At 33.1% G+C, this 27549-nt stretch overlaps 2 protein-coding genes across 6 annotated transcripts in view; one reads left to right on the forward strand and one right to left on the reverse strand.

Annotated features, from left to right (window-relative positions):
- Positions 1 to 2183: 2183 nt before the first annotated feature.
- On the reverse strand, positions 2184 to 9562 carry LOC125062740 (protein angel homolog 2-like). Of its 5 annotated transcripts, none has more exons than XM_047668843.1 (11): positions 9403 to 9562; positions 7740 to 8120; positions 7442 to 7572; positions 7117 to 7265; positions 6787 to 6948; positions 6323 to 6537; positions 5489 to 5578; positions 4198 to 4324; positions 3480 to 3685; positions 2454 to 2661; positions 2186 to 2419 (listed from the first exon to the last, which is right to left on the reverse strand). In XM_047668843.1, the coding sequence occupies exons 2-10, from the start codon at positions 8003 to 8005 to the stop codon at positions 2514 to 2516; spliced, it is 1494 nt and encodes a 497-aa protein (XP_047524799.1). In that variant the 5' UTR covers positions 8006 to 8120; positions 9403 to 9562; the 3' UTR covers positions 2186 to 2419; positions 2454 to 2513. The 5 variants fall into 5 exon arrangements, with proteins under 5 accessions (XP_047524800.1, XP_047524799.1, XP_047524797.1 ...); XM_047668841.1 differs by having other exon boundaries at positions 2191 to 2419; positions 7117 to 7271; positions 9403 to 9560; XM_047668846.1 differs by having other exon boundaries at positions 2197 to 2419; positions 7117 to 7271; positions 7740 to 7795; positions 9403 to 9558.
- Positions 9563 to 25566: 16004 nt separating this feature from the next.
- LOC125062400 (proton-coupled amino acid transporter-like protein CG1139) overlaps positions 25567 to 27549 on the forward strand; it is a 46406-nt gene continuing 44423 nt past the window's right edge. The window contains exon 1 of the mRNA XM_047668301.1: positions 25567 to 25718. Coding sequence (XP_047524257.1) covers positions 25650 to 25718 — 69 coding nt within the window. The 5' untranslated portion in view covers positions 25567 to 25649. The remainder of the gene's footprint in view (positions 25719 to 27549) is intronic.

The raw sequence follows: 27549 nt of genomic DNA on the forward strand, positions 1-27549 counted from the left end.
ATAAGCATCTCGGTGAAGGTCGTTGTATAGCGGGATCTTAGACCATTAATAAATATGTCGCGGAAGATGGAGGAGACGAAAAAATATTTCCGAGTAATCTAGCAAATTGGAATGCATCATGTCAATTTGTCCATTAAAAAAAAACAGATTTTGTTTAATCTGCTACCTAATACACACCCAATCCTCCGATTTCTCTTTATGAGCTTTGGGCTCTGTTGTATAAAAGCAATATTTTTATTACCTGTCGTATTTATGTACATTACTACGAACTTATGAGACCACTTCAAACCAAAAAGTTTGTAGAACATTATGTTGGAGTAGTGGGCCGATTATTTGTTTGGTGTGCATCCGATCAAACTATCGGCAAATAAGTTTATAGTTTGCGGGGGCTCTAAAGGTCGCTTTCACGTGTGAATTTCCATGGAAAACCTTCAGATTCATTTGTTTCTTTATACAACGAATAACTTTAACTGTACAAGTTGCAACCAATTAGACTTTCTTTTCGAAATTTGTGTAAATAAATAAAAATCCATCCCATAGGTATGTATGATAAATATGTAACGTAGTACGTGAGTACAATTAGTGTTTGAGTACCGACAGGTAATGATAATAGATCACAATCTACTTTTAATCATAAGCTTAGTTTATCTATCTATTTCTTTCTTGATTTCTGTCGAGAACATCGTGAGGAAACCGGCATGCCTTAGACCTAAAAATTTACTACATAGCTTAAGAAAACCAAAAAAAACCTTCACGAAACACATACAAAAGCCTGAAATCAAGGCTTAGTGATAGCACCCATAGTTTGTATCTCTTTTGGCAGAGACGACATTAGTTACAGCTATTGGATTTTTTTAGTTCGTTATGACACTGAATCGCAATTAGTTACAAATCACTTGGTTGCTGTTTTTCAGGACCTTCACGGCCTATTGGATTTTCAGATTTTCGGCGGTATGGCGGCCATTTGGAACCGTCCGAAAACTATGGCATGGTGATTTTCGTAAATAACTGCACGACGATGATTAACTGTGCAAAAATTAGCCTGGTACAAATGGTTGAATTTTATTTTAATCAACGCATTCGCGTCGGTATGGCGAGCTGTAAGTCACTAGTATGGACTATCGGGAAATACTAGAATTTTTGTGAAACAAATCGTTTGAAAGTCGTAATTAATCAGACGAGTTCAACTAACGCCCTCGCGCTTGGGCCGCCGGTACCAGCGCTATGACCATCATTTATCTTCTTTTCATTTCGTAATAAGACCCCTGAAGAACCGCCATAATGGTACAAATGATTACCCACTATTTTGGTACCCACTATTTTGTGTCACTATCACCCGGCGTAATAGTAACAAAAACTTAGAATATTAGGCCGTTAGGCCCATCACCCATGGCCAACTAGAACTAATAATTTAACATATGGACAGGTATTTGAAATCAATAAGGTTATGTAATTATTTATTTATTACTTAGTTATAAAATAAAATACAATAGAATTGCTAAAATTACAAATAGTAATACGCTGTCAGCCCCTCTCCATACTGGTTTAACTTTACAACAACTGTGTTATGGTAGGAAGGCCATAGGTGTAACCAACAAACCATAAAAAATATGTTTAATAATATAATTAAATAAATTATTCTAAAATTGTATAAAACTTGGACTGTTCCCAAGTAGAAATATAATTAAAATATCATCAAGATATTACTAAATTTTGTCGATATCGTTATACTAATAATTATTATTCATACAAACCTATGACATTATCTTTTATTAAAAATATTAACTACGTCTGTCTTGTCGAGAAAGGAAAGACTCCAAAGAATTTTAATTATTATATTTCACAAAAGTTAAATAAAAGGCTTTCTAAAATATTAACTATCGTTTTAAAACAATAAAACAGATAATACTTAAGGCGAATTACATAACAAACACACTTTATATATAAATAATTTTTTATTGATTCTATTGCCTGCTACGTTTAAGGGTCTGAAAAACAAATTTAATGAAAATAATTGTACATTTCTACATATTATTTTCTATATTTCCAATTTTTTTCTTACAAAAAAAACAAATTGGAAAGATGATTTGATGCAATGGGTCGGTAGGTCGACTAATAAGGAAAATTTAGTTTATTATTATTTTCATCTAACTGATAATGGGGCAATACATACATAAGAAGTTAAATATTTAATCATATTTGAAAACATTTTGTATATATTTGTTATCGCTTCACCATTCATTATTATATATATTTTATTAATATATATTACACCATCTTAATTTTCCTTTTTAGACTTAAAAGGTGAAATATAAATTATACAATAAACTTTTAAAAACATTAACAGATTAAACATTATTTTATTAAAATAGTACTACTTTCCCGAGAGTATTTTCCACAAAAAAATATCGTCTAACACGATATTGCATTACTTTTGTAACTAGTTCATAAAATACTATATTACATGTCTAAGTATTAATAACTCAAGTTAATAAAACCTAGGTTGCGGGCCTTTATGAAGGCATAGACAAATTACGCAAGGTAAACATGGCGGCTAGCGGTATGTGGTCGGACCCACAGCTGTCGTTAGGTAGCGGGCCCATTTTTCTTGCATCCGACACTGAAGGGAGACTTAGACGTTCCTCTAATTTCAGTAAATTACTGGAACATATAAATATTTCATTAAATGATGTTTTTTAAGGTACAGAGTTTTGTGAGATTATAGGTGCAATGTCCGTGTGCATACACTAAATACTCTCAGTATTTAGTATGTATTGCTTGAGGAAAGAAAAAAAATGTATGTAAAATAAATGATTGTAAAAAATAAATGTAAATGCGAACTTTAGATTGTACCACAATAACATGTTTGTACCATATTCTTGCAAATAAATTATTATTATTATTGTAAGGAGTTTTTAAGGAATGTGGCGAATTCGACGAGTTAGAAAATTGGATTCCCGCGCACCTTTAGTTTGTTAGCTTACCATTGTTGCCTATCCTAGGTTAAATCAATTCAAGTAATATGTTTTCGCTCTAAAGAGAAATATATGTATTAGTGATAGTGATTAGTTAGTAAATGAGATAGTATGTATTTCTGTGATTAAATAAATATTTGTAAAATATTCCACCGCCAGTATAATGAACAAACAAAGATTGACTGATGACACGCAACTGATTTGAAAACTCTGCATAATTGGAGCAGTGGCGTGCGACCCTCATCTCTGAGACAGTGAATTCGAATCACGGCTTTGCACAAATGGATTTTTTTTTTATTATATGTAATAAGCATGGCTCCTACGGTGAAGGCATGCCTCAAACCCAAACGTCGATAACAAGTGTCAGCTGATCACCTACTTGTCTTTAAAATAAAATTGATCAAAGACGCTGATTCAATCTGAGGCCAAGATTATTAAGGCATTATTATATTATGTGTATTATAAATTAATAATAAGTATAATAATCAATATTATATGGCTCACCTGTAAAATATATAATCTACAGTCACCCAACTATTTTGGAAAGTTGTACCCTCCCTTTTACCATTTTTCTTTACGTGATCATATACGCTTGAAAATTTTAAAGAATGTTTCAATGTCATTCCTGTGAACATTTCCTCAAATTGGACCCTTTTACTATACATTTCATCTTCAGATAGATTACTTTCCCCGTAATCCGAATTATGAATCTAAAAAATACAATATTTACTTTTATGTAAAGAATTTAATTTTAGTTAAGAAATATGTATGTATAATTGTTTCCTAGAGGCTTTCTGAGTAGGTTCGGCTGTGCGGCGCACTCGTTTATAATGCGCGTGCGCCGCACAGGCGTGTATCAGGCACAGATGGCTGATCACCTCTCTATTTTTTTATTATTTATTGCTTGAAGTACACTATATTGTATATAAACATTTCCATTTTTCAGTTAAAATCTATGTATTCTAAAATATATAACAATTACGGTTGTACACTTCCAAAATACAGAAGAAAACTACAAATTTTAAATTTTACTTAGTAATTACCCATTTAAAGATATGTGCTTAGCAACGCTTTTTTGATACAGAAATCTGAGCCCCACACCGTTTTTTTTTTGTTTCAGTGTGATTGAACTTAATAAGTATAGTCATAAGAAATAAGTAATAAGTGTCAAATGATTTAAAGTCGCGTTCTCTATCGATAAAAATAAATATAGAAGTATTACTAGTGTTATGCTGAAATCAGACGCTAGGTTCTCCGAAAGTCTGTTCATATGTAAGGGTAGGTGTTCACAGTGATTAGTTACGTTAATGTTCCTCCAATCCGATTGGTCCTCGTTCACGGTCGGGTCGCTGTAAAGCAAATATATCTCAATAAATGTTTCATATCCAAAGGTTTATATCGAAGTAAATCATCGACACTTTCAGGTGTAGTACTCATTTAGTCGTCTCATTGCGGTAGGGACCAATTACCAAAGCCACAACCAGTAATTAAAAAAAATCTTATCAAATTGCAGTAAGGTATGCACAGTAATTAAAAATGAGGTTTCATGGAGTGAAATCACGGTACAACATGCATGTGTAATTCTATGTTGCGAAATGGTCGCTAAATAACAAGGTCCAATATGTTTATTGGCCCTAGTCAGCGTTTACTTAAATAGGCAAACCAAAGGCACGGCCCCGACCGATTACTCAATTAAATTACAATTATTTACTATATTATACTCTTAAAACAATTTATTAATTTATGTATAAGTTACAAAGGGGATGCAATTACGAGAAAACTTTTATTACAAATTTTACACACATACACAATAATCGAACGTAAGAATTACCAAATTAAAAAAAAAAACAGAAATGTAGGGACAACAGCAAAAAGGCAAAAAAATCATTCAATTCAATTTTGTTATGTTTCACACATACTTGAGAAAACTACAAATAAATTTAAACCTCTCATGCTTGAGGTCGTAGGTTCAAGCTCCAACTTCTGTTTTTGCGCATTTAAAACTAGCTCATTCAGTGAAGGAAAACATCGTAAGGAAACCGGAATCCAACGACTTCATTAGACGACGGCGTGGAAGAGAGGGCTACTACTTGCCCTTTAGAAAAAAAAAGATACGGAAATCTGAGGCTAAGACCTAATAAGTTCTTGTGGATTTCTTTTAGGTCTAATAAGAAGGTTGAAAAGCCATTTGAATTAGTGCTAAGTGTTAAGTGCTAAACAGTGATAAGTGGATATAAGTCTTCCCTTTACGAGAGATTGTTGTGTTGGTGCTTATGTTAAATATTCGTATTAGTAAACTAGTATGAAAAGTAGCTAAACTTAAATGATTTTTTTTTTTAATTTTTACATACATTTTTTCATTTTTTTTTATACACTTGGTTTTTTTTCAAAACTACACTACTTGGAATTCATTACATTACGTATATTTAAAACTTATGTATTAGTCACTGTCAACTTAGAAAGCCATCAAAGATTAAAATAGGTTTTTATATTTTTAGAAGGAAAATCTCTACCTAATGTATCCCTCACGTATCAGCCGTACAACCTGACTGTTGGGCTGAGAATTGAAATCTCCTGTCAAAATAATTGGCCAGTGACCGCGGCTGAAATAATATTGCGATATATAAATATTTCAAAATATATTTACAGTTCATCAGCAGCAGTTTTTTCCACAACACAGCGCTTTTTAAGGAACTCTTTGGAACCAGCTGCCAGTAGAGGTATTTTCAAACCGATACGACTTAGAGGCCTTCAAGAAAGGAGCGTACCATTTCCAAAAAGGTCGGCAACACATCTGCTGACGCCCACAGTTGCAGTTCAGTTCCATGGTCCATGGGCGACGGTTATCACATAACAAAATAAAAAGGTATTGGCCCAGTGGCCTAAGCAATTCTAAATCTGTGGTTGCTGCAACGGTGAGGTTCACCCATGTCATGAACCCAGAAACCACAAGGCACTGTAGGCTGATAACCTGTATATAAATAATAAAAATTATCAAAGAAATTAATGCATACATACATACGAAATGCTTAAAAAATAATTATTATAACATCAAAATAAAAAATAATATATTTGACGAGAAAAACATTTAACTTTAATGAGTGAAATAACAAACGAAACCCGATTCAATAAAACTAAATTGGTCTAATTGCAAAATTACCTATAAAGATATTTTATCTCTTACTATCAAATTATGTTTATGCTGCGATAAAAAGAGACATTAGTATAAACGAATAAATAAGGGATTGTTGAGTTTTCGATATTTCTTTCAAAATATAAGGGTTAAAAAAAAACTTGTACATTTTGCTTTTTAGCGTCCGTAGTCGTCTTATCATTAATAAACTTACTTCCGGCCTGTATTGTAGTATGCAAATCTGTCGATTTCGGCCAATAATAATCTTATTTGTGCCAAACGGACATCCATGCGTCGAGGGTTGTACAATAAATGTGTTGTTACAACAACTATAGGCATAGAGTCTGGTTTATCTCGTAGCTTTAATTTAGCCAAACAGGCCACATTGTCACGGTTAAGTATCGGCAAATTAGGTTGGTGAAACTCCACCTGTAATACACCTTCTCTCAGTGGAGTAACAGTGGGGTGGCAGGGCAAAATGCCATATGATATTATGCTCTATGGGTGACTGTGAAGTCTCCGAGACTACAGACCATTCCCTCTCGCCCAAGAGAGGAGGCCTATGGCCAGTAGTGGGACATATACAACGTGTAATTGTTTTCACGTTTCGTTTAATTGAAAATCTCAAAGTTTAGATATTAAAAATAAACTGATTACAACGTACTGATGTTCACTTACCGTTAAGCTATCTATCATTTCAAATTTCGAACTACGAAAGAAAATAGCACAGCCATCTTGCTTAATCTTTTTTTTCTTAAAAAACGTCTTAAATCCTATCGTCTCCAATTTAGATGTAAAGTCGGTTAAACGTGCTTCCTCCACTTCTTGCAAACATATAATCTGAAAGTTACTTTCTTTGTAAGAACAGCCTTGAGAAACCTCTGGGTAATCATTCTAATTGATGAAAAAGATATGTGATAAATATTTGTTTTTTTTAGTGTATAAATGATAAGGTTGAAAAACACCTTTAATTTAAATAAAATTGCCTGTACTTTATATGTAACTTACGTCAGGATTAGCATTTATTATTTGATTGTAGATTTTTGAAAATCTTTCCTCCCATATTAAATTTGTTGGTGTACAGTCTTTGTATAAATAAGGATGACACTCGAGCAAGTTTTGAGCTAACACGTTGTAGGAGAGAACTCGAAACGAATCTGAAACTACCCAATTAAAATGAATAATTTTAAAGAAGGCAAGATCGGGTTCAAGGTCAACTATCGTGAGACTTCAGACTGTTCCTTTATAGTATAAACATATTTTGAAATCGTAGCAGTATAAGTGCCTCAAAACAAAGTTTGAATAGAAGCTACAAACTAAATTTATGACTTACACCCAGAAGTTACATTATCAGATTCCCAACATTGATACTCATGCTTTTGACTATAATCATCAAGATCATCCGAACAAGTTGACGAACTTGAAGAAATAAGAATGATGCCGTCATCAGATTGGTAAGGTGTCCTGAAATGATATACTTTATCATATTGGATCTTAATACTATCAACCAATATGAGTTCGTTAAGCCTTTAAGGAATTAAGATATGAATTCCAAGCCGGAGAAAAAAAAAATCTGTAGATTGTAAATAATATATATAAATATGCATATCAATTTTTAGTGTAGAACTTACCAAACAGGGACCTCTCCAGTCCCCTCCGCCATTTTGTCTTCCTTGTTATCAGACCTCTGGAAGTATTTACTACCTTTTGTAATACTAGCCAGGAACCTACCCCATGAACAATTAATTATAAAGGGATTTCTCAAAACACTACTATTCAGAATATGATATCTACTTGTTAAAGTAAGGAGATGATAATCTTTTAAATTTATTCTATTATAATGCAAATTACATGCAAAGTTAGTATGTTTCCAAAACCTCTGTGTCAATTTCAGCATATCTTTAATACAAGTAGATCATAATAACAAAGAATTATTACTATACAATCTTAACATATGTATCTACAACTCTTTACTGTGGATCACATGGAATTTATGTTCAAGTACGGGAAAGCTGTAAAGTAAAAATGAACTATGTTATATATTTACAAAATATATTTAATAAACATTTACTAATAACTTTTGGGTATTTCCTATTACATGGCCCACTACTGACTGATATCTATAAGCTTCAATGAAGTGTATAAAACATACAATTGAAAGAGTACATATAGTTAATACTAGTTGTACTGTTGTTTCACCCGACTTATTTTAAGAATAAAACCTACAATATTTAATAAGATACTTAAACATTATTATAATTAGTCACTACTTAGTACATATTCTAATATGCTATGATCAGTTTATAACTAATAGAACTGGATATATTGAGAGTTTCACTTTTAGAGGGAGTCTTATAGTCAGTCAAATAGTTGGTAAACCAGAATTGGTTATGTTGATTTGGATTGTGATCACATAAGTCAATATTGAGTAAAATTAGTTATATAGACTATATGATTGGCCAATATTATAAGGTCTATTCTGGGCCCAAAAATCTGTTGTGACTGTATAAGTCTTAGAGATACCAACATATATTCTCTGGTTTTCTAATTTCAAGACTTGTGTAGTCACTGTAGAAAAGAGCATTTCCAATACGGCCAGGGTTTGTGTCAGTTTAAAGAGACCTTTGGTTTACTAAATGCATCTCAACACAATAGGGACTGATGTTCTTTTTTGTACAAACTAGATGGTAAAGTTTTGGGCTTATCAGAATGATGTTGTCATTTTGTCGGAGACAGTTGAGGAGATTTTTTACCTCAAATAATGCCTTATTATACCATATAAATAGTAAAAAAACAAGAATTTTGATTGGAAAGGATCTTCTTTTATTTATTTAAGTTAATGTTGAGATTTAGTTCAGGTTATAAATATAATAATCATAGATTACTCTTAGTTCTTGTTATTAATAAACTCTTATATGCATATAAGAGCAAGCAAACATAAATTACACTTAATAAGTTATAACCAAGTAGTCAAAAGTCAATCATGATATGATACAATTGAATGAGAGCAAAGTGAGAAGTTTAGTTTTCTAAAAAAGTTAATTCAAGTGCTTTTGTTCCAAGTAGTACGAAGTTAAAGCTAATGACTACAAATGTTTCTCTCAAAGGTACAGTAGTAGACTGTAGAACTAATATAAGCATAACAATGCATCACTGCCGTCTAGCTTGAGCCACAAACCAACTATAATATAACTACAAGATAAATTAAGAAACCCCATACCATCTCTCATACATCGTTTATCACTGAAATACAAAATACCATATATTCATCATTTAACGTTTTCATTTACATACCGATAATAGGGGCAGATACTGAAAGCAACGTCGGCAGTGAGTAATACTCTACTCAAATGCCTAAAAGGTAGAATATTAATATTTAATATTATGTTAACAGATCCGAAAGTCGAAACTGGATAGAGCAGTTTTTTAAGATTTCATGGCCTGGTAAGTGGTAACGAAACGCAACCTTTAAGTCAAGCCAGAGCAGTAACTACCGTCAGACGTCAACTACAGACTACAGAGTATCTATGTATATGAGTAATGAATACAGTGCGTTTTCCAATTACAGAGCATTATGCGACTCAGTGCCGCACAATGCCGCATAATGCTGAAGCTTAATTGGAACGTGAATTAGCTTTCAAATGCATCAGCAGAGTGCGCTAAGTCAGTGTTGAAAAAAAAAATGTTCTGAATAGAGTTAGCAACCTCATTAATGTATAAATAATGTGGTTAACAATAATAATTGGTTGAAAACTTTTTACGCTTATTTTAATAATCAAATTATTTCATTAACATTTTTTTTACTGAAATAAGAGAAAACCTTTAAAGAATATAAGGTTTTAACAAGCTAAATTAACAGTAAAGTATATAGTTTCATGTAAGAAGTTTACATCATTTACGTTTTGAGCAATTTTTTTTAAATTTAAAAAATAAAAAAAGTGATTTCAAAAAAAATTATATACTTTTTCAAAACCATTGCAATGTTTACAAGAGTATAATCCTGTAAAATAAATTTGTTTACAGATCCGAATTTTAAAATAAAATTGTATTCATATTTTAAATGTGGAATATAAAAAAAGTAACTATTTATACCTTCATCCATACTTATATTTATTTTTTTTAGCAGTTTGAAATAACTTTAATTATTTTCAAAATTTACGACGAAACAATTTTTTCACTTATAATACCACAAGAGCTTCAAAATTATCGGGTATTTCCCGATAGGTTCGTTGCAAACAAATATAGTCGTCATGACGACTATATTTGTTTGCAGGGAACCTTGAGAGAAATGCTAGATAATTTTGAAGCTCGTGTGGTATTCGGGTGATTATTTTTCCGACCCAAATGTCGGCCAATAGAATTGCACCATGAGACGAAATGTACAGTTAACAAATAAGAATTTCATAATGAATAAAACAACTACTTAATACTTTTCTTGAAGCAACGACCAGAGAAAATTTTCACAAAAAATTATCAGTATAATACCATGTAGGTTGTACCACGTGACGTCGAATGGTGCAATTCTATTGGCCGATATTTGGGTCGGAAAAATAATCAACAATAAATAATATTTACTAACGAAAATTTCGATAAATGCCAACTTAAAGAAAAACACTGGTCAATTTTCTGTCACTGTGTTGGTATTTATTACGACAAGCACGCGAGAGTATTCGTTTTGGGAGTGCTCAATTGTGCGAAGCGTTGCTGTAGTTGGAACATTCAACGTAGAGCATTATGCCGCATAATGCGCTCTAGTGCTGTAATTGGAAAACGCACATTAATAGTCCTCTTAGTGCAAATTATTTTGCAAGTATGATTATTTTTTGTAATATGTAACTTATTAGATCCATTTAATTAAATCTTCATTTATACAATATTTCATCAAGTTTATTAATGGGTAACCATTTAGCTATCTGCTGTAATTATGTATGTAGATTGTAGAATCCTTTTCATGAAAGAAGTCCCCCAGACGCAGCGCTGTAATCGCGCGACAAAATGTTGCCATTTATGAGTAAAAAATTTACCTATTTTACATTTAGCATATTATGTAATTTATCAAAATATAATACTATTTTCTGCATACTTCGATGCAACAATATTTCTGTTATGTAAAAAGTATATTTTTATTTACTTATATAAGCGGTGTTCTACTTACAGGGAACAGATAAGAAAATAGGGTATATAAGCATTAAAAGCATTACAATTTTTTATTCAGAGTTTTATTGAATAATTGTGATCAGCGGCCATAGGAACATTACTGTCTGAAGAGTGGATGGAAACAATCAGATTCTGTTTCAGTATCACTAGCCGTAGATATAATTATTCTTTTTCATATTGATACTTTTTCGGATGCGGGCGATTCTTCAATGGTGACAATTTTTTTCAAAGTATATTTCGCTGTTATACCTTCTTTTGTAAATCTCAGAGAAAACTCTGACACACCTGCAATTAAATAATGAACAATTAAAAATAAAAGTAACTTTAAGTTTATAATGCTTATGTAATATATGTTTTAATTTTAGTTACCTAGTTTCATCACGTTATGTATTTGTTTAATTTTGTCGCAAAAGAATTTATATCATAAAACTCCCACCAATACAGCAAAAAATTATTATATGTCAACTCTAAAATGTACCTGTTATGGTGGCGACTCTCTTCCGAACATTGTTGTGTTATTAAGGGTATGTTCCGATATACACTGCGACCACTGTACAGAGTACCGTCAATTTAGTATACTGTGAAACCGTTTCTCTATAGCCAGCTATACTGGTTACAATTTAAAACGGAACGCAGTCCAGTATACTAGTCAGCTTCGTTTTTCGACACAGTTTTCAAATGAGTGCATCAAAGTTTTTCAATTCAACAAGAAAAACTATTATTGGAGTATTATCGCATTAAAAAAAATCTATATTAATATTAACTGTCAATTGAATTAATACTACAAAGAAAGTAACTTAGAATTTTAAATGTTTGTTATTAAACTGTAAGTTATATCAGCCGTTAGGCATTCAAGTGGTTTTGATTGATCACGTGATCAAAGCACTGCGAGTACCTTACCTCGAAAACGCCAGTGCATGCAGTAGAAATATAGCGGGGATTTGTGACGTCATATATTTCCCTAGGACGCTGCGGCTGTATACTGGCATCCATAGCGGAACGAATTTTTGAACAGTGGGAGCACTATACAGTACTCGCAGTGTATATCGGAACATACCCTAAAACACCTTGATTCTTTTAAACAATCTTTAAAATGCACTAAGCTAGTTAAAAACTCACAAAAGTCTACCACAACAAACGAACTTGGTAACATCGACGAACGACAACATGGCCGACCTGTCAAATTTATTTCCAAAAATCACCGTGGGACTTTTTTCACATTTCATGAAAAGGACTCTAAAGTGCCCTGTAAACGATCAAATTGTTTGTCAAATTTTACGTGTTTGTCAAATTATTTGATAGTGTACTGCTGTGTTTGACGCGTTTGTCAAACATTCTACGTGTTTGTCGTGTTTGATGAAAATCTGGATTGATGTCGAGTTTGAAACAAAATTTCACTCGTTGTATTGACATCATGGAGGACGCTACGCTCAATGACAATATGAGTGTCAATATTACTAATAACAAAGAATTTATGTTGCTTTTCATATCTGTTTATCGTGTTTTTTTTTTTTTTTAGTAAACATTTGTTATTTTGTATATCTTTTAGCAAGAAATAAAAGGCTTTTTATTTTATTTATTAAATAAATTTTCGCGCTCGGCACGGCGACGTCACGTCACAAAAGGAGAAACCAGAATCTACTAGAAATTTAACAAATTTGATTGATATTTGGTTTGATCGTTTACGCTATTGTTTGATGAAAACGTGAAGTTTGACAAACATATTTGTCAAGCAAATTTGATCGTTTACAGGGCACTTTATATGTATCTAATTCTTTAGACAGATCATGGTCTAGGGATGTGACATTCTGCATAAAAAAATATTTTTTTTTATTAATCGATTGTTTTCTTCGCCTGAAAAATCGATTAATAAAAAATCGATTATCAATCGATTATTATTAATCGATTATTTGAAATATAAAAATCGCGAACAAAAATCTATTTTTACTTAAAATTGTTTTTCAAAATGTTTCACTTGCACTATAAATTGTCCCGACACACACACACTTTTTTAACAAATCACAGGTGATGGCGGGACCTTTCACTAACTTCCAATATTTCACTTGTCCATGAATAACGAACGTTTGATTTTGACGCTCTTTATAATTTGTAGATTATTTTATGATAATAGTTTGAACATTAAATTGAACAGAGAGAGTGTTTTATGAGAATACTAGCAAACCCGGCGAACTCCGTTTCGCCACCAGATGGCTTCGTTTTATGTAACATTTCGTTTGGTGATCCCGCTTTTCTGTTGAAATTTTTCCTGAATTTTCTTGCTATAAACTCACGGAGCCCGAGACCTTTCCAACGAATGCAAAACCGTGGAAATCGGTTCGTTCGTTCTGGAGTTATAGCGTCAGGAAGGAAAACCCGACTTATTTTTATATAGTAGATGTACTCGTATCTATCGCAGCCAACTACCTTAATAAGCCGCTCAATGGTATTATAAACGCTACGGCTGAATATATTTCAGGCCGCTAGTTAAACAGCGCTGTTAAAAGGTTATAATAATGTTTTGTCGGAACAAATAGAGCAGCGCCGTTTGCCATTCATTCCATATGAACTTTTGTTTAAAAATCACAATTCTTTTATTTGTTCTAATAGGCCTTATTGCCACCACACCTTTAATATTCGAAAATATATCGTTTAAGTAAATTGGACTATTGTTTTCCTGTCTTTACTGTATGTATTTGCTTTTCAGGAATACCTTCAATTCCGTATCCATGACGTCTGCTTTTATATTATTATGTTTGCCTATAAGTGCATTAAAAATTGTATTTTATTTCTCCTGTACCAATGTCTCAGAGTGCCGAGCGTTGGCAAGCTTTTATAAATAAACTAGCTGACCCGGCAAACGTTGTTTTGCTATATGAATTATTTCTAGGGAATTTCTAGTGTAGAAAAACAATTACTAACTTATTGTAAGTGTGTAAGGATGTGGTATATGAGTGAAAGAGGCATGGACCGCTGTGAGCGCATATAAAAATCACAAAACACCAAACATTTTTCCGGAATCCTCGCCTCTCATAAAGTAGATCTGTAAAAATGTATGTGATTCGTTTGGCATTGGCAGCAATGAGCCCATTTTATGATAAACTTGGCCTCTGATTTTGAATGTAGAATTTTATTCTTGACCATTTGCATTAGTATTTCGAACTATTTCTGTTGCTCCGAACGATGTCATTTGAAAGCATGAATATGTGTGTAATGGTGAATGTGGTAAATCACAGAACAGATTTTTTTTTTTTACTTATGTAACTTTAATGACTTTAATGTTTATGACATTTTTCCTTTGAATAATAAATGTAGAGGGAGGGTAAAACTTGCTGAGTTTCCTGCCCGTTCTTCTCAGAACAAGGCCTCCTGGTAGTTTTGCGAACGGATGGCGTAGTCTTGCTCTTTCGCGAATTTTGTAAGACGCATCTAAACTGAATAAACGTATTTTGATTAATTGATTGTTTAGATACGTAAGAAATAGCTAGTACTTTTGTAATATTCGACTAATAATTCGATGTAACTGATAATGTTTAACAAGCGGTGTGCCAACGTAGTATTTCGAGATACTAAGCAGGAAGAATCGCTTACAATGCTATATTTTCAGCGCCTCAACTTCCTTAATACTAGAGTAATTTGGCGATTGAGTATCGTACGAGACGCTCCAATCAGCAGTTTCCTGTTGTCGCCCTATATCCTGTCACCTTGGCTTCAATCACACCGCTTCATTATGCCCAATTACTATGAGTTATAACGGCTGCATTGATACATACTGTTTATTACTGTACTTTGTATTTCGAATTCAATAAGTAAAGGTAGTTCCAAAGTTAGGGCCTATCTAGAATTTAAGGTGGAGTCACACAGTCACAGTTGCCGGTTTTATGAATAAGGTTTGTCAACTTTATTCATATACCAGGAAAATTTTAATCGCTTTTATACAAAATCTGTCAATATTGAGTGATCCTGCAAGAAAGGATATTTTGTAACATCGTTTAAAAATTGGTGATGACACATCCCCCATTCTAAGAGCCTACAGTATATCGAAAATTCTAATGCAAACGCGGAATTTCGAGTCCTAGTCTCTAAGCTAGATAAAATAACGCGAAAATTAATAGTATCGCACATATTCATATATGTTTTTTTTTAAATTTGCAAACACTAACATTTATGAGAAGATAATCATCGTTAGAAAGAATCAAAGATCGGAGATTTGATCTAGAAGTATTTAATCAGGTCGCTTTCAAAAACAAAACGGTTTAGAATGGGGTTTTTTTATATATCAGAACGTGAATTGAGGAACTTTAACTCTAATCTGATTATTTACAATCTTGACCTATTTTTTGTTATACATGTGTCTTTACTAAGACACCATGGAACATTACGATCTAGTCTAACTTAAGACTAATAAGTAATTTAAGTCTAACCTAAACTTACTAATAAGGATTCTTAACATAAGAAAGTATTAGTTCAAATGGTATTGTCCTTTTCTCATTAGGCCTGTGGTATCAAGGAGTTGAATAGCCTCGACTTTCACATGATTGTGGTGACCTCTACATTAAAGTCCTGATCGAGGTCGCTATTGCGAATGTACCAGGGGGCATTGACTATTCCCCTCAGCACTTTCTTTTGGAATCTTTGGATTATTTGGATACTACTATATGTCAGGACTTGTTTGTAATCTTAACCTACATAATAATAATTAAAAATGCATATATCAGTCCCTGTGGCAGTGTACTTTTAATGCTGGCAGCATTTCCTCGCTGTATTGCGATATTTATTCGTTGAGCGAGGTAACGACCGCCAATTTTAATCTTTAATTAGCGCCTATGCACTTAAACGGTAAACCCCACGGCCGAAGGGAACAAAATTGAAGAAAAGAATGATATTTTTAATTACTTTCCATGAAATAATCTTTATATTTAGTCGTTTTACGTACAGTTATACTACCACAATAGTTAGATATAATTAATGTAGAACAACGTATAAAGTACAAGTTTTTTACACAACTGAATGTTTTTAAAGCAGTTTTCGCCGCGCACCACTACTAAATCGAACCAGCTGCCCAGTGTACGTAGTATTTCCGAACCAATTCGACTTAGGGTCCTTTAAGAAAAGATCTTACAAAAATTTTAAATGGCCGGCAATATCCACTTAATATCAGATGAGCCTCCTGTCCCTTTGCCCCCTGTAAAATTAGAAAAACAAAGCTATTTCTTAAATTCTACGGAACTGTGGCGTATTTACCAGCCGGCTGAGTAGGCTGTGAGTAGCCTGGAGCCTTAGGCGGCAAATTTGGGACCCTTTCCTACCTCATAGAAATCAAAAAGATGTGAGTGAGGTAAAAAGAAAACAACGACTTTCATCTCTCACTTGTAATTGTACATTCGGAGAAGAAAACTTGAATATTCTAGAGTAAGATATAGTTCGCCCCCAACCAGTAATCGAAATCTGTGTCTACTGTCTTCGGATACAATCAGACCCGAAAATTATTTTACGCGCAATTTCAACGATATTTTTGGATTGTAAAAATAAACTAGGCCATTAGGAGGTAAGGGCGGCAAACTTCACAGCCTATACCTTGAAAATTTTTAAATCTGCCACAGCTACGTAAGTGCATTGTTTTATTAAAAACTTCCCTGTTCATTTAAATAATACAAAGGTTGGTAGGACGTAACAATAATATTGTTCGAGTATAAATTATTCTTAGATGACAACAAACATGCCAATTATATAAGTATCATCGTAGTAGTAGTATCTAATAGAATCTGTGCAGTATCAGTATAAGCGGGAAGTGATTTCTCAAAATAATTCGTTATTTAGATAATTAGTAAAACATAATCTATAGAAATGGTAACACATAATTTATTATTCCTTTTGTTAATATGACTTATATTATAAAAATGTTATTTAAAAAAAAACAAACAAGTTGATTTTCAAGCAGTATTTTAAACTTATAGTTTAAGTTAGCGCCTGGTAGATAGTACCGATGACCCCAGAGCTAGTGCTTACTTCGCTCAACGAATAAGTATCGCAATACAGCGAGGAAATCCTACCAGCGTTAAAGGTACACTGCCACAAGGACCAACTTTTTAAATTTGTTGTAATTTTCTATCGATTATTTTTTAATTATTATTATTATTACTATGTTGGTTAATAAAATTGTAAATACTGTATTTTTGTGGGTTGGAATTAAAGACTCATAGAGCTTAGTAATAAATGTGATTCCACGACCAATAACTTAAAAATATTGGTTGCTAATTGTAATTTGTTTTCGTTAAGTCTGAGCCAGTAGAACCATAACAACGGGTCGGTATGATTTATCCTATATGAATAATTGAATTTTACTTTTTCATATGGTGGAGAAACATACGTTAGGGAACCGGGACGAAACTAAAAAAAACGACGATGTCTGTTGCTACCAACTTCATCAGAAAGAACAGAGATTCATAGGATTAAATTTAAGGCACCAACCGTTTTTAACCTTAAAACAAATTTTCCTATTTAAATAGACTCTTTATGTCCTATAATAAACATGCTTTCGCTATCAATATCGCCATCCCGTTCCCATTTGCCCCAGCAACCTAGACAACAAGCTGACCGGTTAACACTGGTGCGCGCTGCTTCGAGTTATTCTGGCGCTGCGTTCGCGCAAGTGTTGCAATCTCATCTGTTCTTCACTGTGCCATGAACCCTCTCGAGGTTAAGGTCATTGTTTTGTTTAGGGATCAAATTGAGGCTATTGATCTCTTTGTAACAATTTAAATCGCCTCGACCTTATGAGACAGACTGTAGAGATTGCGATTTTCATTATTAAATCTCCTAGGTGTTTGACCTACTATTGGAAAATTAAATATAGTACTACATTTGGTCACCGCCGCGGATTTGTTCGTGTTAAATTTAAACCAAAAACTATTTCTATTAAATTTCGGTAGTACGCTTTATCATCTATTTCACTAATTTCTTAGAAATCCATGAGATTTATTTACTTCGGTGTTGTATGTCAAAACATTTTTCCGAAAATTCAATAATACGCGTGGCGTGGCGTGTGTCAGGCACAGAAGGTTGAACACCTTTTGCCTTTTAGAATAGGAAATCACAAAACAGTTCTACGGGCCAGACCGAAAATGATACAGCGCCACTGTTTTTTTTTTTTAAGAAAGAAAATGATGAATTACATTTCTTGTGAAGCATGGTCCTTCAATATATTTTGTAAAAAAATACTGGATCAAAAAGAAGACTGGCAGAGTTTAATGCTACTTCTCGTCTGTTCTTGATTTGAGAACTGTAATTGTAAAATTAAAAACATTTTCTTGAATAACTTTTTTACCTATACATTGTGTTACCTATATGAATAGATCTTTATATTGTATCGAGTATCCTGTATATATATATAATGATCAGGTAAAAAGATCTGGCTAAGAAATTTATTTAATCATAACCGATGTTATCTTTGTCATCGAAGTCGTACTTCCACTTCAATAAAAAGATATAATATCAATAAGACGTCATTATCTTTATAATCGTACATATAATAAATAACGATTTGAATTATTTTCTTAGGATTCCTCTGTAAGTGTTTTAATACTTTAATATAAAAGTCAAAAGCACTTAGGAAGCTACAAGAACTGTGGATGTGATGTTGTTCTGGCTTCTATTTATTATCTGACGCATTGAAGGTGAATTGGTGTACCGTCTTGTTGGTAAATAAGATGCCTTCTGTGCTTTCCAACACTGTTTTCTTTCCAGGGCCGTCTTGAACTAGGCTGGGGCCATTAGGCACACAAAAATTTGGGGCCCTTTTGGAAAGTTAAAAAAAGCTTATTATAATAAAAAATAAATTTACTAAGTATGACCATTTAAGGTCATCAAATACAGTATGATATATTATGTCATGTTATGTATTATGTTTTTTCGTTACGATTACGATAACGGTTTCTTTCGAGATTTCTGTTGAGTCTTCTATTATATGCTTATTAATTAGTACAGTAGGAATAGGCGCAATTATCGAAATAATGGCGTAGTATATGCCTTCTGATAAGATTACTGATTTGTGAAAAAAGTGTAATGTGCACGACAAAAATATTTTGAGAATAATTGTGGTGCTTCGGGGCCCCCTGAGAATGGGGGCCCTGGGCACGGGCCCCGTGTGCCCTTATGGTGAAGACGGTATTGACTTTGCCGTAAAGACGATAAACCCTGTTCAATTAGCATTAGTAGCAGCAATGAAGTTAAAAATCATTTCCAGAAGTATTACTTACTATCTAATCCTGAATCTAATGAAAAATCTGTTAAGATTTTTTTTTTAATCTCTTCCCGCGGTCAATACTTTTATATCTTTGAAACGTGTATGTTTTAAAAGGCAAATAACGTATATAACAAAAAATAATTTAACACGCTTAATTACTGTCAATGGCTACCTCATGATATCAAATTACTACAAATCGATTTGTCCCCTAGCGACGTCATTCTGTTCTCAGACGTCAAGGAATTCTCGCTGGATATTGCGCTGATGAAGAGGTAATCGCCAAAACTGAAGCCCATTTTAAGCCTAAATACAAATTGTAACTATAAAAATGGTATTCAGCTATTGTATGACCGCAATAATCGTGGTTTCGCTGTCAAAGACAACCTTACAATAATCAAATAAAATATTATCAAAATAAAACAATTCTATATAACTACGAATTTTTCAGCCAATCCGTTATGTGCTCATTGACATAGCCCGGTGATATTACTATCACCAAACGATTCATTGATACTTTTAAATATGAAAATTTTGAATTTATGTAGTACACATTACGTGTGCGCCTGGAGTAAATATGCGGAACACATATATCGTATATATACGGAACTCCCCGATATTGTAAATATTATAGTGAAATTGTAATCTCTACAATATTACGTGCCGTCAGTTTTGTTTTCGTCGAAGGAAAGTGTGTTGTTTGAATAGGAAAATGAGGCAGCCTGTGAAACTAAATTTGAAGAAACCCAGATCTGATTACGTTCGACTTATAGAAGATTATTGGGTACGTAGACCATAGCAAACCTTAAATGTATATATAATTGTAATAGTATCCGTTACATTACATAGTTGTTCAATTATTCTTCTAATTCTGATGCATTAGACAATTTAGTCAAAACTAAATGGTCTCAAAATGACGCTGAAATCTGCGTTTGTTTAATATTTTTAACATAACAGACGGTGGCTAAGGGGTCGTTTCCGAACCCCCATTTAGATTTATACCCCTACCGTCCCCTCCTACAGTTTGGAGCCTGCGGTAGTCTACTTTATAAAAAAAATTTGACTACCACAACTGGTCTGGACATTTGCGCCTGACAAAATATGTACTCAATATTAACTAAGAAACAAGTTTGATGTTTTAATTTATCGTACTATTAGATAAGTGGTTATTGCGCATAGATATAAAAATGACGCTTATCGGCGTACTAACTTAGCGTTGAACACAAAACTTTAGGTTAAGGTTATAAATTATCCTTCGTAGAATAAAATAAGCGCAAACATATATTTACTTAGTTTTTAATGTTTTTAAAAAAATGGCTTCATTAATTTGTTGCGCGCTAAATTTGCACAATTTACTTACTGCGTGCGCCTGCGCCTTTACTCCATAACTTCTAATAGCGACATTCCAACGTTCGTCTAAACAATTTCGATATAGTTTTCGAAGTATTCGTAGTGCCGATGTGTAAAATTAATTAATTATTATGTAGTATTGTCTTTTATTGACATAACTTTTACACATTTAAAGAAAACACTTTTTTACCGGATTGAAGTTATGTATTGTTATAAATTTACAATTATTTTACATAATTTTAAATTTTTCCGAAGTTTCGCGTGCTTTACAGCGTGCGTGGTCACGGTGACTGAAGACAAAAGGTGTTGAATGTCAAAAAGTATCACAGCTGTAGAAAAAGTTGTATAATCTGTATTTATTTCCCCGGAGTTGGTATCGACTAAAAGATGGAGGGTTTTGGCAGAAATGGCTCAATACGAAGAGACGAAGACGAAATAGAGGACACCGTGAGCACGTGGCCAAAAACTTAATTCAGTCGGGATCGCTAATGCTATTAATCAATTGCGATTTAGTGAGATATACAAATACATGGGGTTTTCCGCTGAAACTGAATTAAATCAACGTATTCTTTGCAATGTCGGCTTTTACCCTATATTTCATAAATAATTATTCTATTGTTATGTGCATGCAACAGTTAGACTATTGTCGTCATTTCCCTACGTCAGTTCGACGTATTACTAATTTGAGTTATTGGTGTATTTCTTATTGCACTACCCACTCTGGCGTCTGTTTTCATTTATATTAAACAAGTCATTAATAAGACCATTTACGTATAGAACTCGTGTAGGCTTTGGTTATCGGAAATCTAAAAACAATTTTTTTGTAGACCTGCCTTTGGAAAGTTCTTTCGATTTTCGCATTCCTCTATTGTTCTAGGGGCTGATTTATACGTTTAAATGGCTGGGAGGATAATGAGTGGCTCAGGCACAACTTGTGGAATAAAAAGGGGTCAATAATCTATATATGTGTAGAGGTGTAATTATTGTCTATATAGAAATTTCGTAATTCCATTTGTAATATTGTCTACGTATCATTATTTCGTAATTTCACTTGCACGTGGATCAACTAGTCGCCCTAAAACCGGCATGTAAGTCAGAGGACAATAAAGACAGTGAATACTATTTCGGTTTTCATTTGGTGTACCTCTAACACTAAATATCTAACACTAATTCTTTTATCAAAAGAGCCACGTAATTTGTGAGTAGCATGTATACGTATATTAACCTGAAAAGTTTAAAGACTTTTTCGTGGTAGTCGGGTTCCTAAAGTAACTCGGAGAAAAAACCGTCGAACGAAAACGTTTCTTACCAACGCTGCCTTAAAAATGAGAGATATTTGATTAAGTTCTCGTAAAAATATCTCTTTTATGTTATATATAAGCAAGTCCTCCATCGCGTCATTTGTCTGTCTGTTTACGCTTAACTCAGAAACTAATACACAGAATTTGTTGCGGTTAATACCTCTAGAATGATTCATGAGGAAGGTGTATAATATTTCTAGGTTTACTAGAGTAGGGTGCTCGTCCGTTGAAGGGGCGGGTCGGCAATCAACATATTTGAATGGTAAAACATATATGAAAAGTATTGTTATGCTTATTATTGTTAAGAGTCAATAAAGATATCAAGTAACAAATTTGGACATACTGTTTTTGCATAATTCATTTTCTCCAATCTAAAATACTAAATGCTTTTGTTCTCAGTAGATCGGATGGAGATTTATGTTAGTTGTCACTTAGTTTGGTATTTGTATAATCGTTTTTGCATTTATGTTTAATCTAATATATAAAATTCACGTGTCACAATGTTCGTTCCCAAACTCCTCCGAAACGGCTCGCCTGACTCTTATGAAATGTTTTAAGCATATTCTGTAAGTCTGAAAATCGGATACTATGTATCTTTTAAACCCCTAAATTTTTATTTTTGTTTTTTCGATAAAAAATTTTGTTTTTAATTTTTCATGATACAGCGTACGAAAATACATACGTAACTCTTAATTTTCACCCCTCTATCCCTTTTTATTGAACTAAAAAAATGTTTCCTAGAAATAATATTTATTTATTTATTTTTATTTATTTATTTATTGGAAACTAAACAGATACATCACTATATAGAAAAAATAAAAATAAATGTAAACATAAAATAAATAGACATATTGGACATATCCTCGAAAAAAGTTTCACTAATAAAAAAATAATAAAAAAAAACAAAATTTGCCGGGTCAGCTAGTTATTTATTTGAAAATAGGTTTACCTATGGTCATTGCGGTAAAATATTCGATCTGGACTTGGGACAGAGGGCATCCACAGTGACTCTCCATCACGTTCGGTCTTGAGCCTATTTCACATCGCTCTATGTGTTTCCGGCTCTCTTTGTCGCATCTGAAGCTGTACGCCGCCATGTTTGCTTGGGACGGCCATGTTTCCGCTTTCCTTACCGGTTCCAATCAAGCACCTGCTAGGAGATATAATTAGAATCTATTTGGAGTGTATGGTCTATCCATTTCCACTTGCGTCGCTTGATCTGCTGGCCATGATTAGCCAGATCTATCTAGACACAAACAAAAATAAAAAACTAATTGCACATATTAGAAATAGAATACAACAAAGAATATATAATTATATTACATATAATTTTTGTTAAGGTAGACCTATTTGTTTGTACACTGGCTGAGTTCACAAGAGTTGCTTCCTATATTATTAGTTATAAGATTTAGGTTTATAAATATATTTTTTTAATGTTTTTTATCTAGGTTAATTGGTGTGGGTAATATTGTGTCGTTCTATCGAATCAGTAATAACTGTAAAGATAGAATAATGATATGGAATAAAATAAATAAATAAATATTAAGAGGGAAACACAGCATGAATAAATAACGTAATAACGATTACTAAAATATAATACTTAAAAACGACAAATATCTAATTATAACAGTGAGCGAAATATAAATAATAACGCTTATTGCAAAATTAAAAGACGGCTCTGCGAAACTGGGTAAGAGAGGTGTAACGATTTAATTACAGGGGAAAATTTTATTGGCTAACACATCCTAGGAATAGTAGAACCTTGGTCGGTACGAAAGGGGTTCTCTGTTTCTAAGCTAAATAAATAAATTCTGTACAACTTACGATTAGTTATGTAATTCTAAGGGTCTGTTTCACAATGTACGGAAAAGTTCTACATAAGTTCCAAATTAGCTATTTATTACTTATTGGTACGAAAAACACTATTGTTGCGTTTCACGACTGTCAGATAGCGCTATTCGTCACATAAAGTCCATCATAAGTTATGAGTCCGATGAATGTCAAATAGCATTATTTATCTTCCAAATAATTTATGTGTTGCATAGCTATTTGGTACTTTATCCATACATTGCGAAACAGACCCTAAGACTCTTTATATTATATGTGAAATGGCGAATTCATGAACTTAACGATTATGGGGCCACGTATCATATTACACAGAGAAATATAGAAAAAAAAGCTGAACGTCCAAAAGTTATTTATGATTTGCGTAGCTGTTTTTAATTTACATGATCAATATTATTTAACAAGTATTTCATTTAGAACGTAATTCCCTGTGACATTTTATGATTTCAATTGAGGTTTATTTGCTCATTTATTTATTTGTTTATCAGTAATCCTTCAGCGATTTATTATACAATATCTAAACAATATTATTCACAAAAGCCAAAAACGGACTAGACACTAAACATACCTATAATAAATTGTAAGATGCAGGTTCGCTATAACATATTAGGTCCTTACATATGAAATTGACGTTTGGTCGTACTGGCCACTTTGACCTCAAATATCTCCTCTTTGGTTAGGTATTCCTAATTCAATTGTTTACAGCTATTTACTCGTGCATTTTTTTTCGAAAACCATGATTCATCTCATCTGTTTATAAAATGGAAATATAGCGTTTCCACCACGGCACCACGGAAATTTCCACCACGGCACCAGTGCTGCAGAGACTGCTCGAAGGATTAATTCACACAGCCTAAAATACTAAGTAATCTCTAATCTCTTAATCTTTGTACAGTATGTTAGCAAAGCATCCCACTGTCTCTTACACACATCGATAAGTGCGCTTCCATACGCCAAATACTGCCAGTACTTGTTGTCCGTTCCCTTGATTTGAGAATTAGCAATAGAATTTTTTTCTACTGATTTTCATAAGTGCTTATGTTATCTATTTAAATATATAAATATTTATTTAAATATTTTTACTAATTTTTTTTGATATTTTGAAGTACTTTCCCATCTTCGGCGGTAGTACTATACAAGTTTAATAATATTACTTATTTTAGGTACATACATTCAGTTACAGTACAGTCATTAATAATTGGATAATTAACCTCGTTGTAGAAAATACAACTTCGTAAACCTAGATGGTGCAGATATTGGACACGATTGCGAGACCAGGCCAGTGTTTAAACACCCCCGATTGGATTGGCATTCCTGAATTATTATGACGTAGGAGTATTCAAGATTTTATGAGGCTGTCAACATTTGCGACCTTTTTGGTGTTCATTTTTGAATATTTTTTTCGTCTTCTTGAACATGTAAGACTCGGTTACGCAAAACTTCCCTTCAGTGGTCGTCACCAGGGCTTCCGAAGGTTCAGGAGATTAAGTGTTAGTAAACAGATACCTGAATGGTCCGAAGGCGCTGGCGTGACGTCACAAACAGCTTTATTAAAACTGCGCAATCTCCCGCGCGGCATCATTTGCCGATCTGCGCGTTGCCCGCGCACCGCGTTTAGTGTTTGAAAATCGCGTGTGTTTTTGTGCACCATGCCGAAGAATATTTTCGCCGAAATGGGCTCCCAAGTGGGGCTGACGCCCTCCAGACAAAATAAACAGGTAGGAATAATTCTACTTTTTTTTTAATTGACGCAAAGGTATTTCGAGCGCAATCCGGCAGAGACGGTTTCATGGTCGGACATAAATAAACTACACCGAAATACGATGTCAATACTCAGTTTGGATTCCCGGTTAATGCCAGACTAATATAGGGACGTACTGCGGATATTTGACTGCATCCCTGTTTAAGTCAGAGGAACCTGATTCGATTGTATGTGACAAGAATTTTTAAAATATTTTTATTGAAGGTTCTTTAGTTTTATATTACTGTTTTCTAAATATTATAAAAATAAATAATATGCGAAAGTTAATTGACGATGTAATTGTGTATTAAGTAAAGAAAGTATTCGTAGTATTTAAGTTTTTTTTTATAAAAACCAAAAATTTATTTAAAGAATTTTATATAGAACGCGATTTTCAAGTCTAAGAACGTGCGTGTGTTAAGGGTTAGAGAGAATTTTCTCTGTATGTGTACACTTACTCGTATGGTGAAGGAAAGGAAGGAAATATCTCCGATCTGCGATCCAAGACACGTTTACCAGAGTACGCTATAAACACTTCGTTATAAGGAAAAATATAAAATTACTTTCAATTAAATTATTCACTCTGTAAAAATAAAACAAATACGATGTTTCACAAACATTTATTTATCCGCAGAACAATTTTGATATAAAATATAAATATATAAAATGTAAATGCAATTTGCTGGTTTAAGCATAAATAATGTAATACAATATAGTAATAAATGATGCGCTGTTTATGATGGAATTCCAATATTGAAGTAATTTTCCGTTCTAACAGGAAATATTAGTTAAATTTATGAGTAGGTTTAAATGACCTATAAGTGTATTTCAATGTTTGTAGACCTTTTTACGTATATCTGCTATATGATAGATAAGAAATGTCCAGTCGTATACACAATACCAATCGTTATTTCCTACGACTCGTTATTTATATAGAAACGATAGCCTAAATAAATCTACCACTAACTTGGTTATTTGGATATCTATATATCCGATAATGTCTAATCTGTCTCGCAAGCTCAGGAGTAGGGGCCGCAATTAAATTAGTGGTTTCGCCTTTAAAACACTTAATGTAATAGGCGTAGAAATATGTCTGCCCCATTCCCCAAGAGTCTACTGATTACGGCATACGGGACACAAACTTCTAAATAAGTAAAACAATAAATCAGTCGCGCTACAACCTTTTTAGGTCAGGGCCTCAGGCAAGTGATCAGCCTCCTGTGCCTGACACACGCCTACGACTTTTTTTAGTCAAAGGCAAGCCGGTTTCCTCACGATGCTTTCCTTCACCGTTCGATCGAATGTTAAATGCGCACATAGAAAGAAAGCCCATTGGCGCACAGCCGGGGATGGAACCCACGACCACAATGATGAGAGTCGCACGCTGAAGCCACTGGGCCAACAATGCTCTCTAAATAAGTATTAATTGTGTTTTTAAATCTAAGCTAAGGATGTTTTTATTCTTAATATTCGGTGAATTCTCATACAATATAGGATATAGTTTCACAATTTCTACACGGTACATATTTAAATATTAACAACTATGAATACCTTATAAAATCCTATTTTCATAACACAAAGCACATAAATAGAAACAAGTTTATTATTTAATTTGACATTAAATTATGAAAATGGTAGAACGCATAATGACCATGTCACGGCCGACTAGATTTCTTGGCGTTAGACTAATTAGGTTATTAATTAACCATTAATTAATGTGCATTATTTTAGTGTCAATATAAATTTTCTGACTTTATAAAATAATAGATAAACTGTCATAGATGTAATAGAAGGGTTCTTACTTGAAG

The sequence above is a fragment of the Pieris napi genome, chromosome Z (genome assembly GCF_905475465.1).
Source record: "Pieris napi chromosome Z, ilPieNapi1.2, whole genome shotgun sequence".
NCBI classification, from domain to species: domain Eukaryota; kingdom Metazoa; phylum Arthropoda; class Insecta; order Lepidoptera; family Pieridae; genus Pieris; species Pieris napi.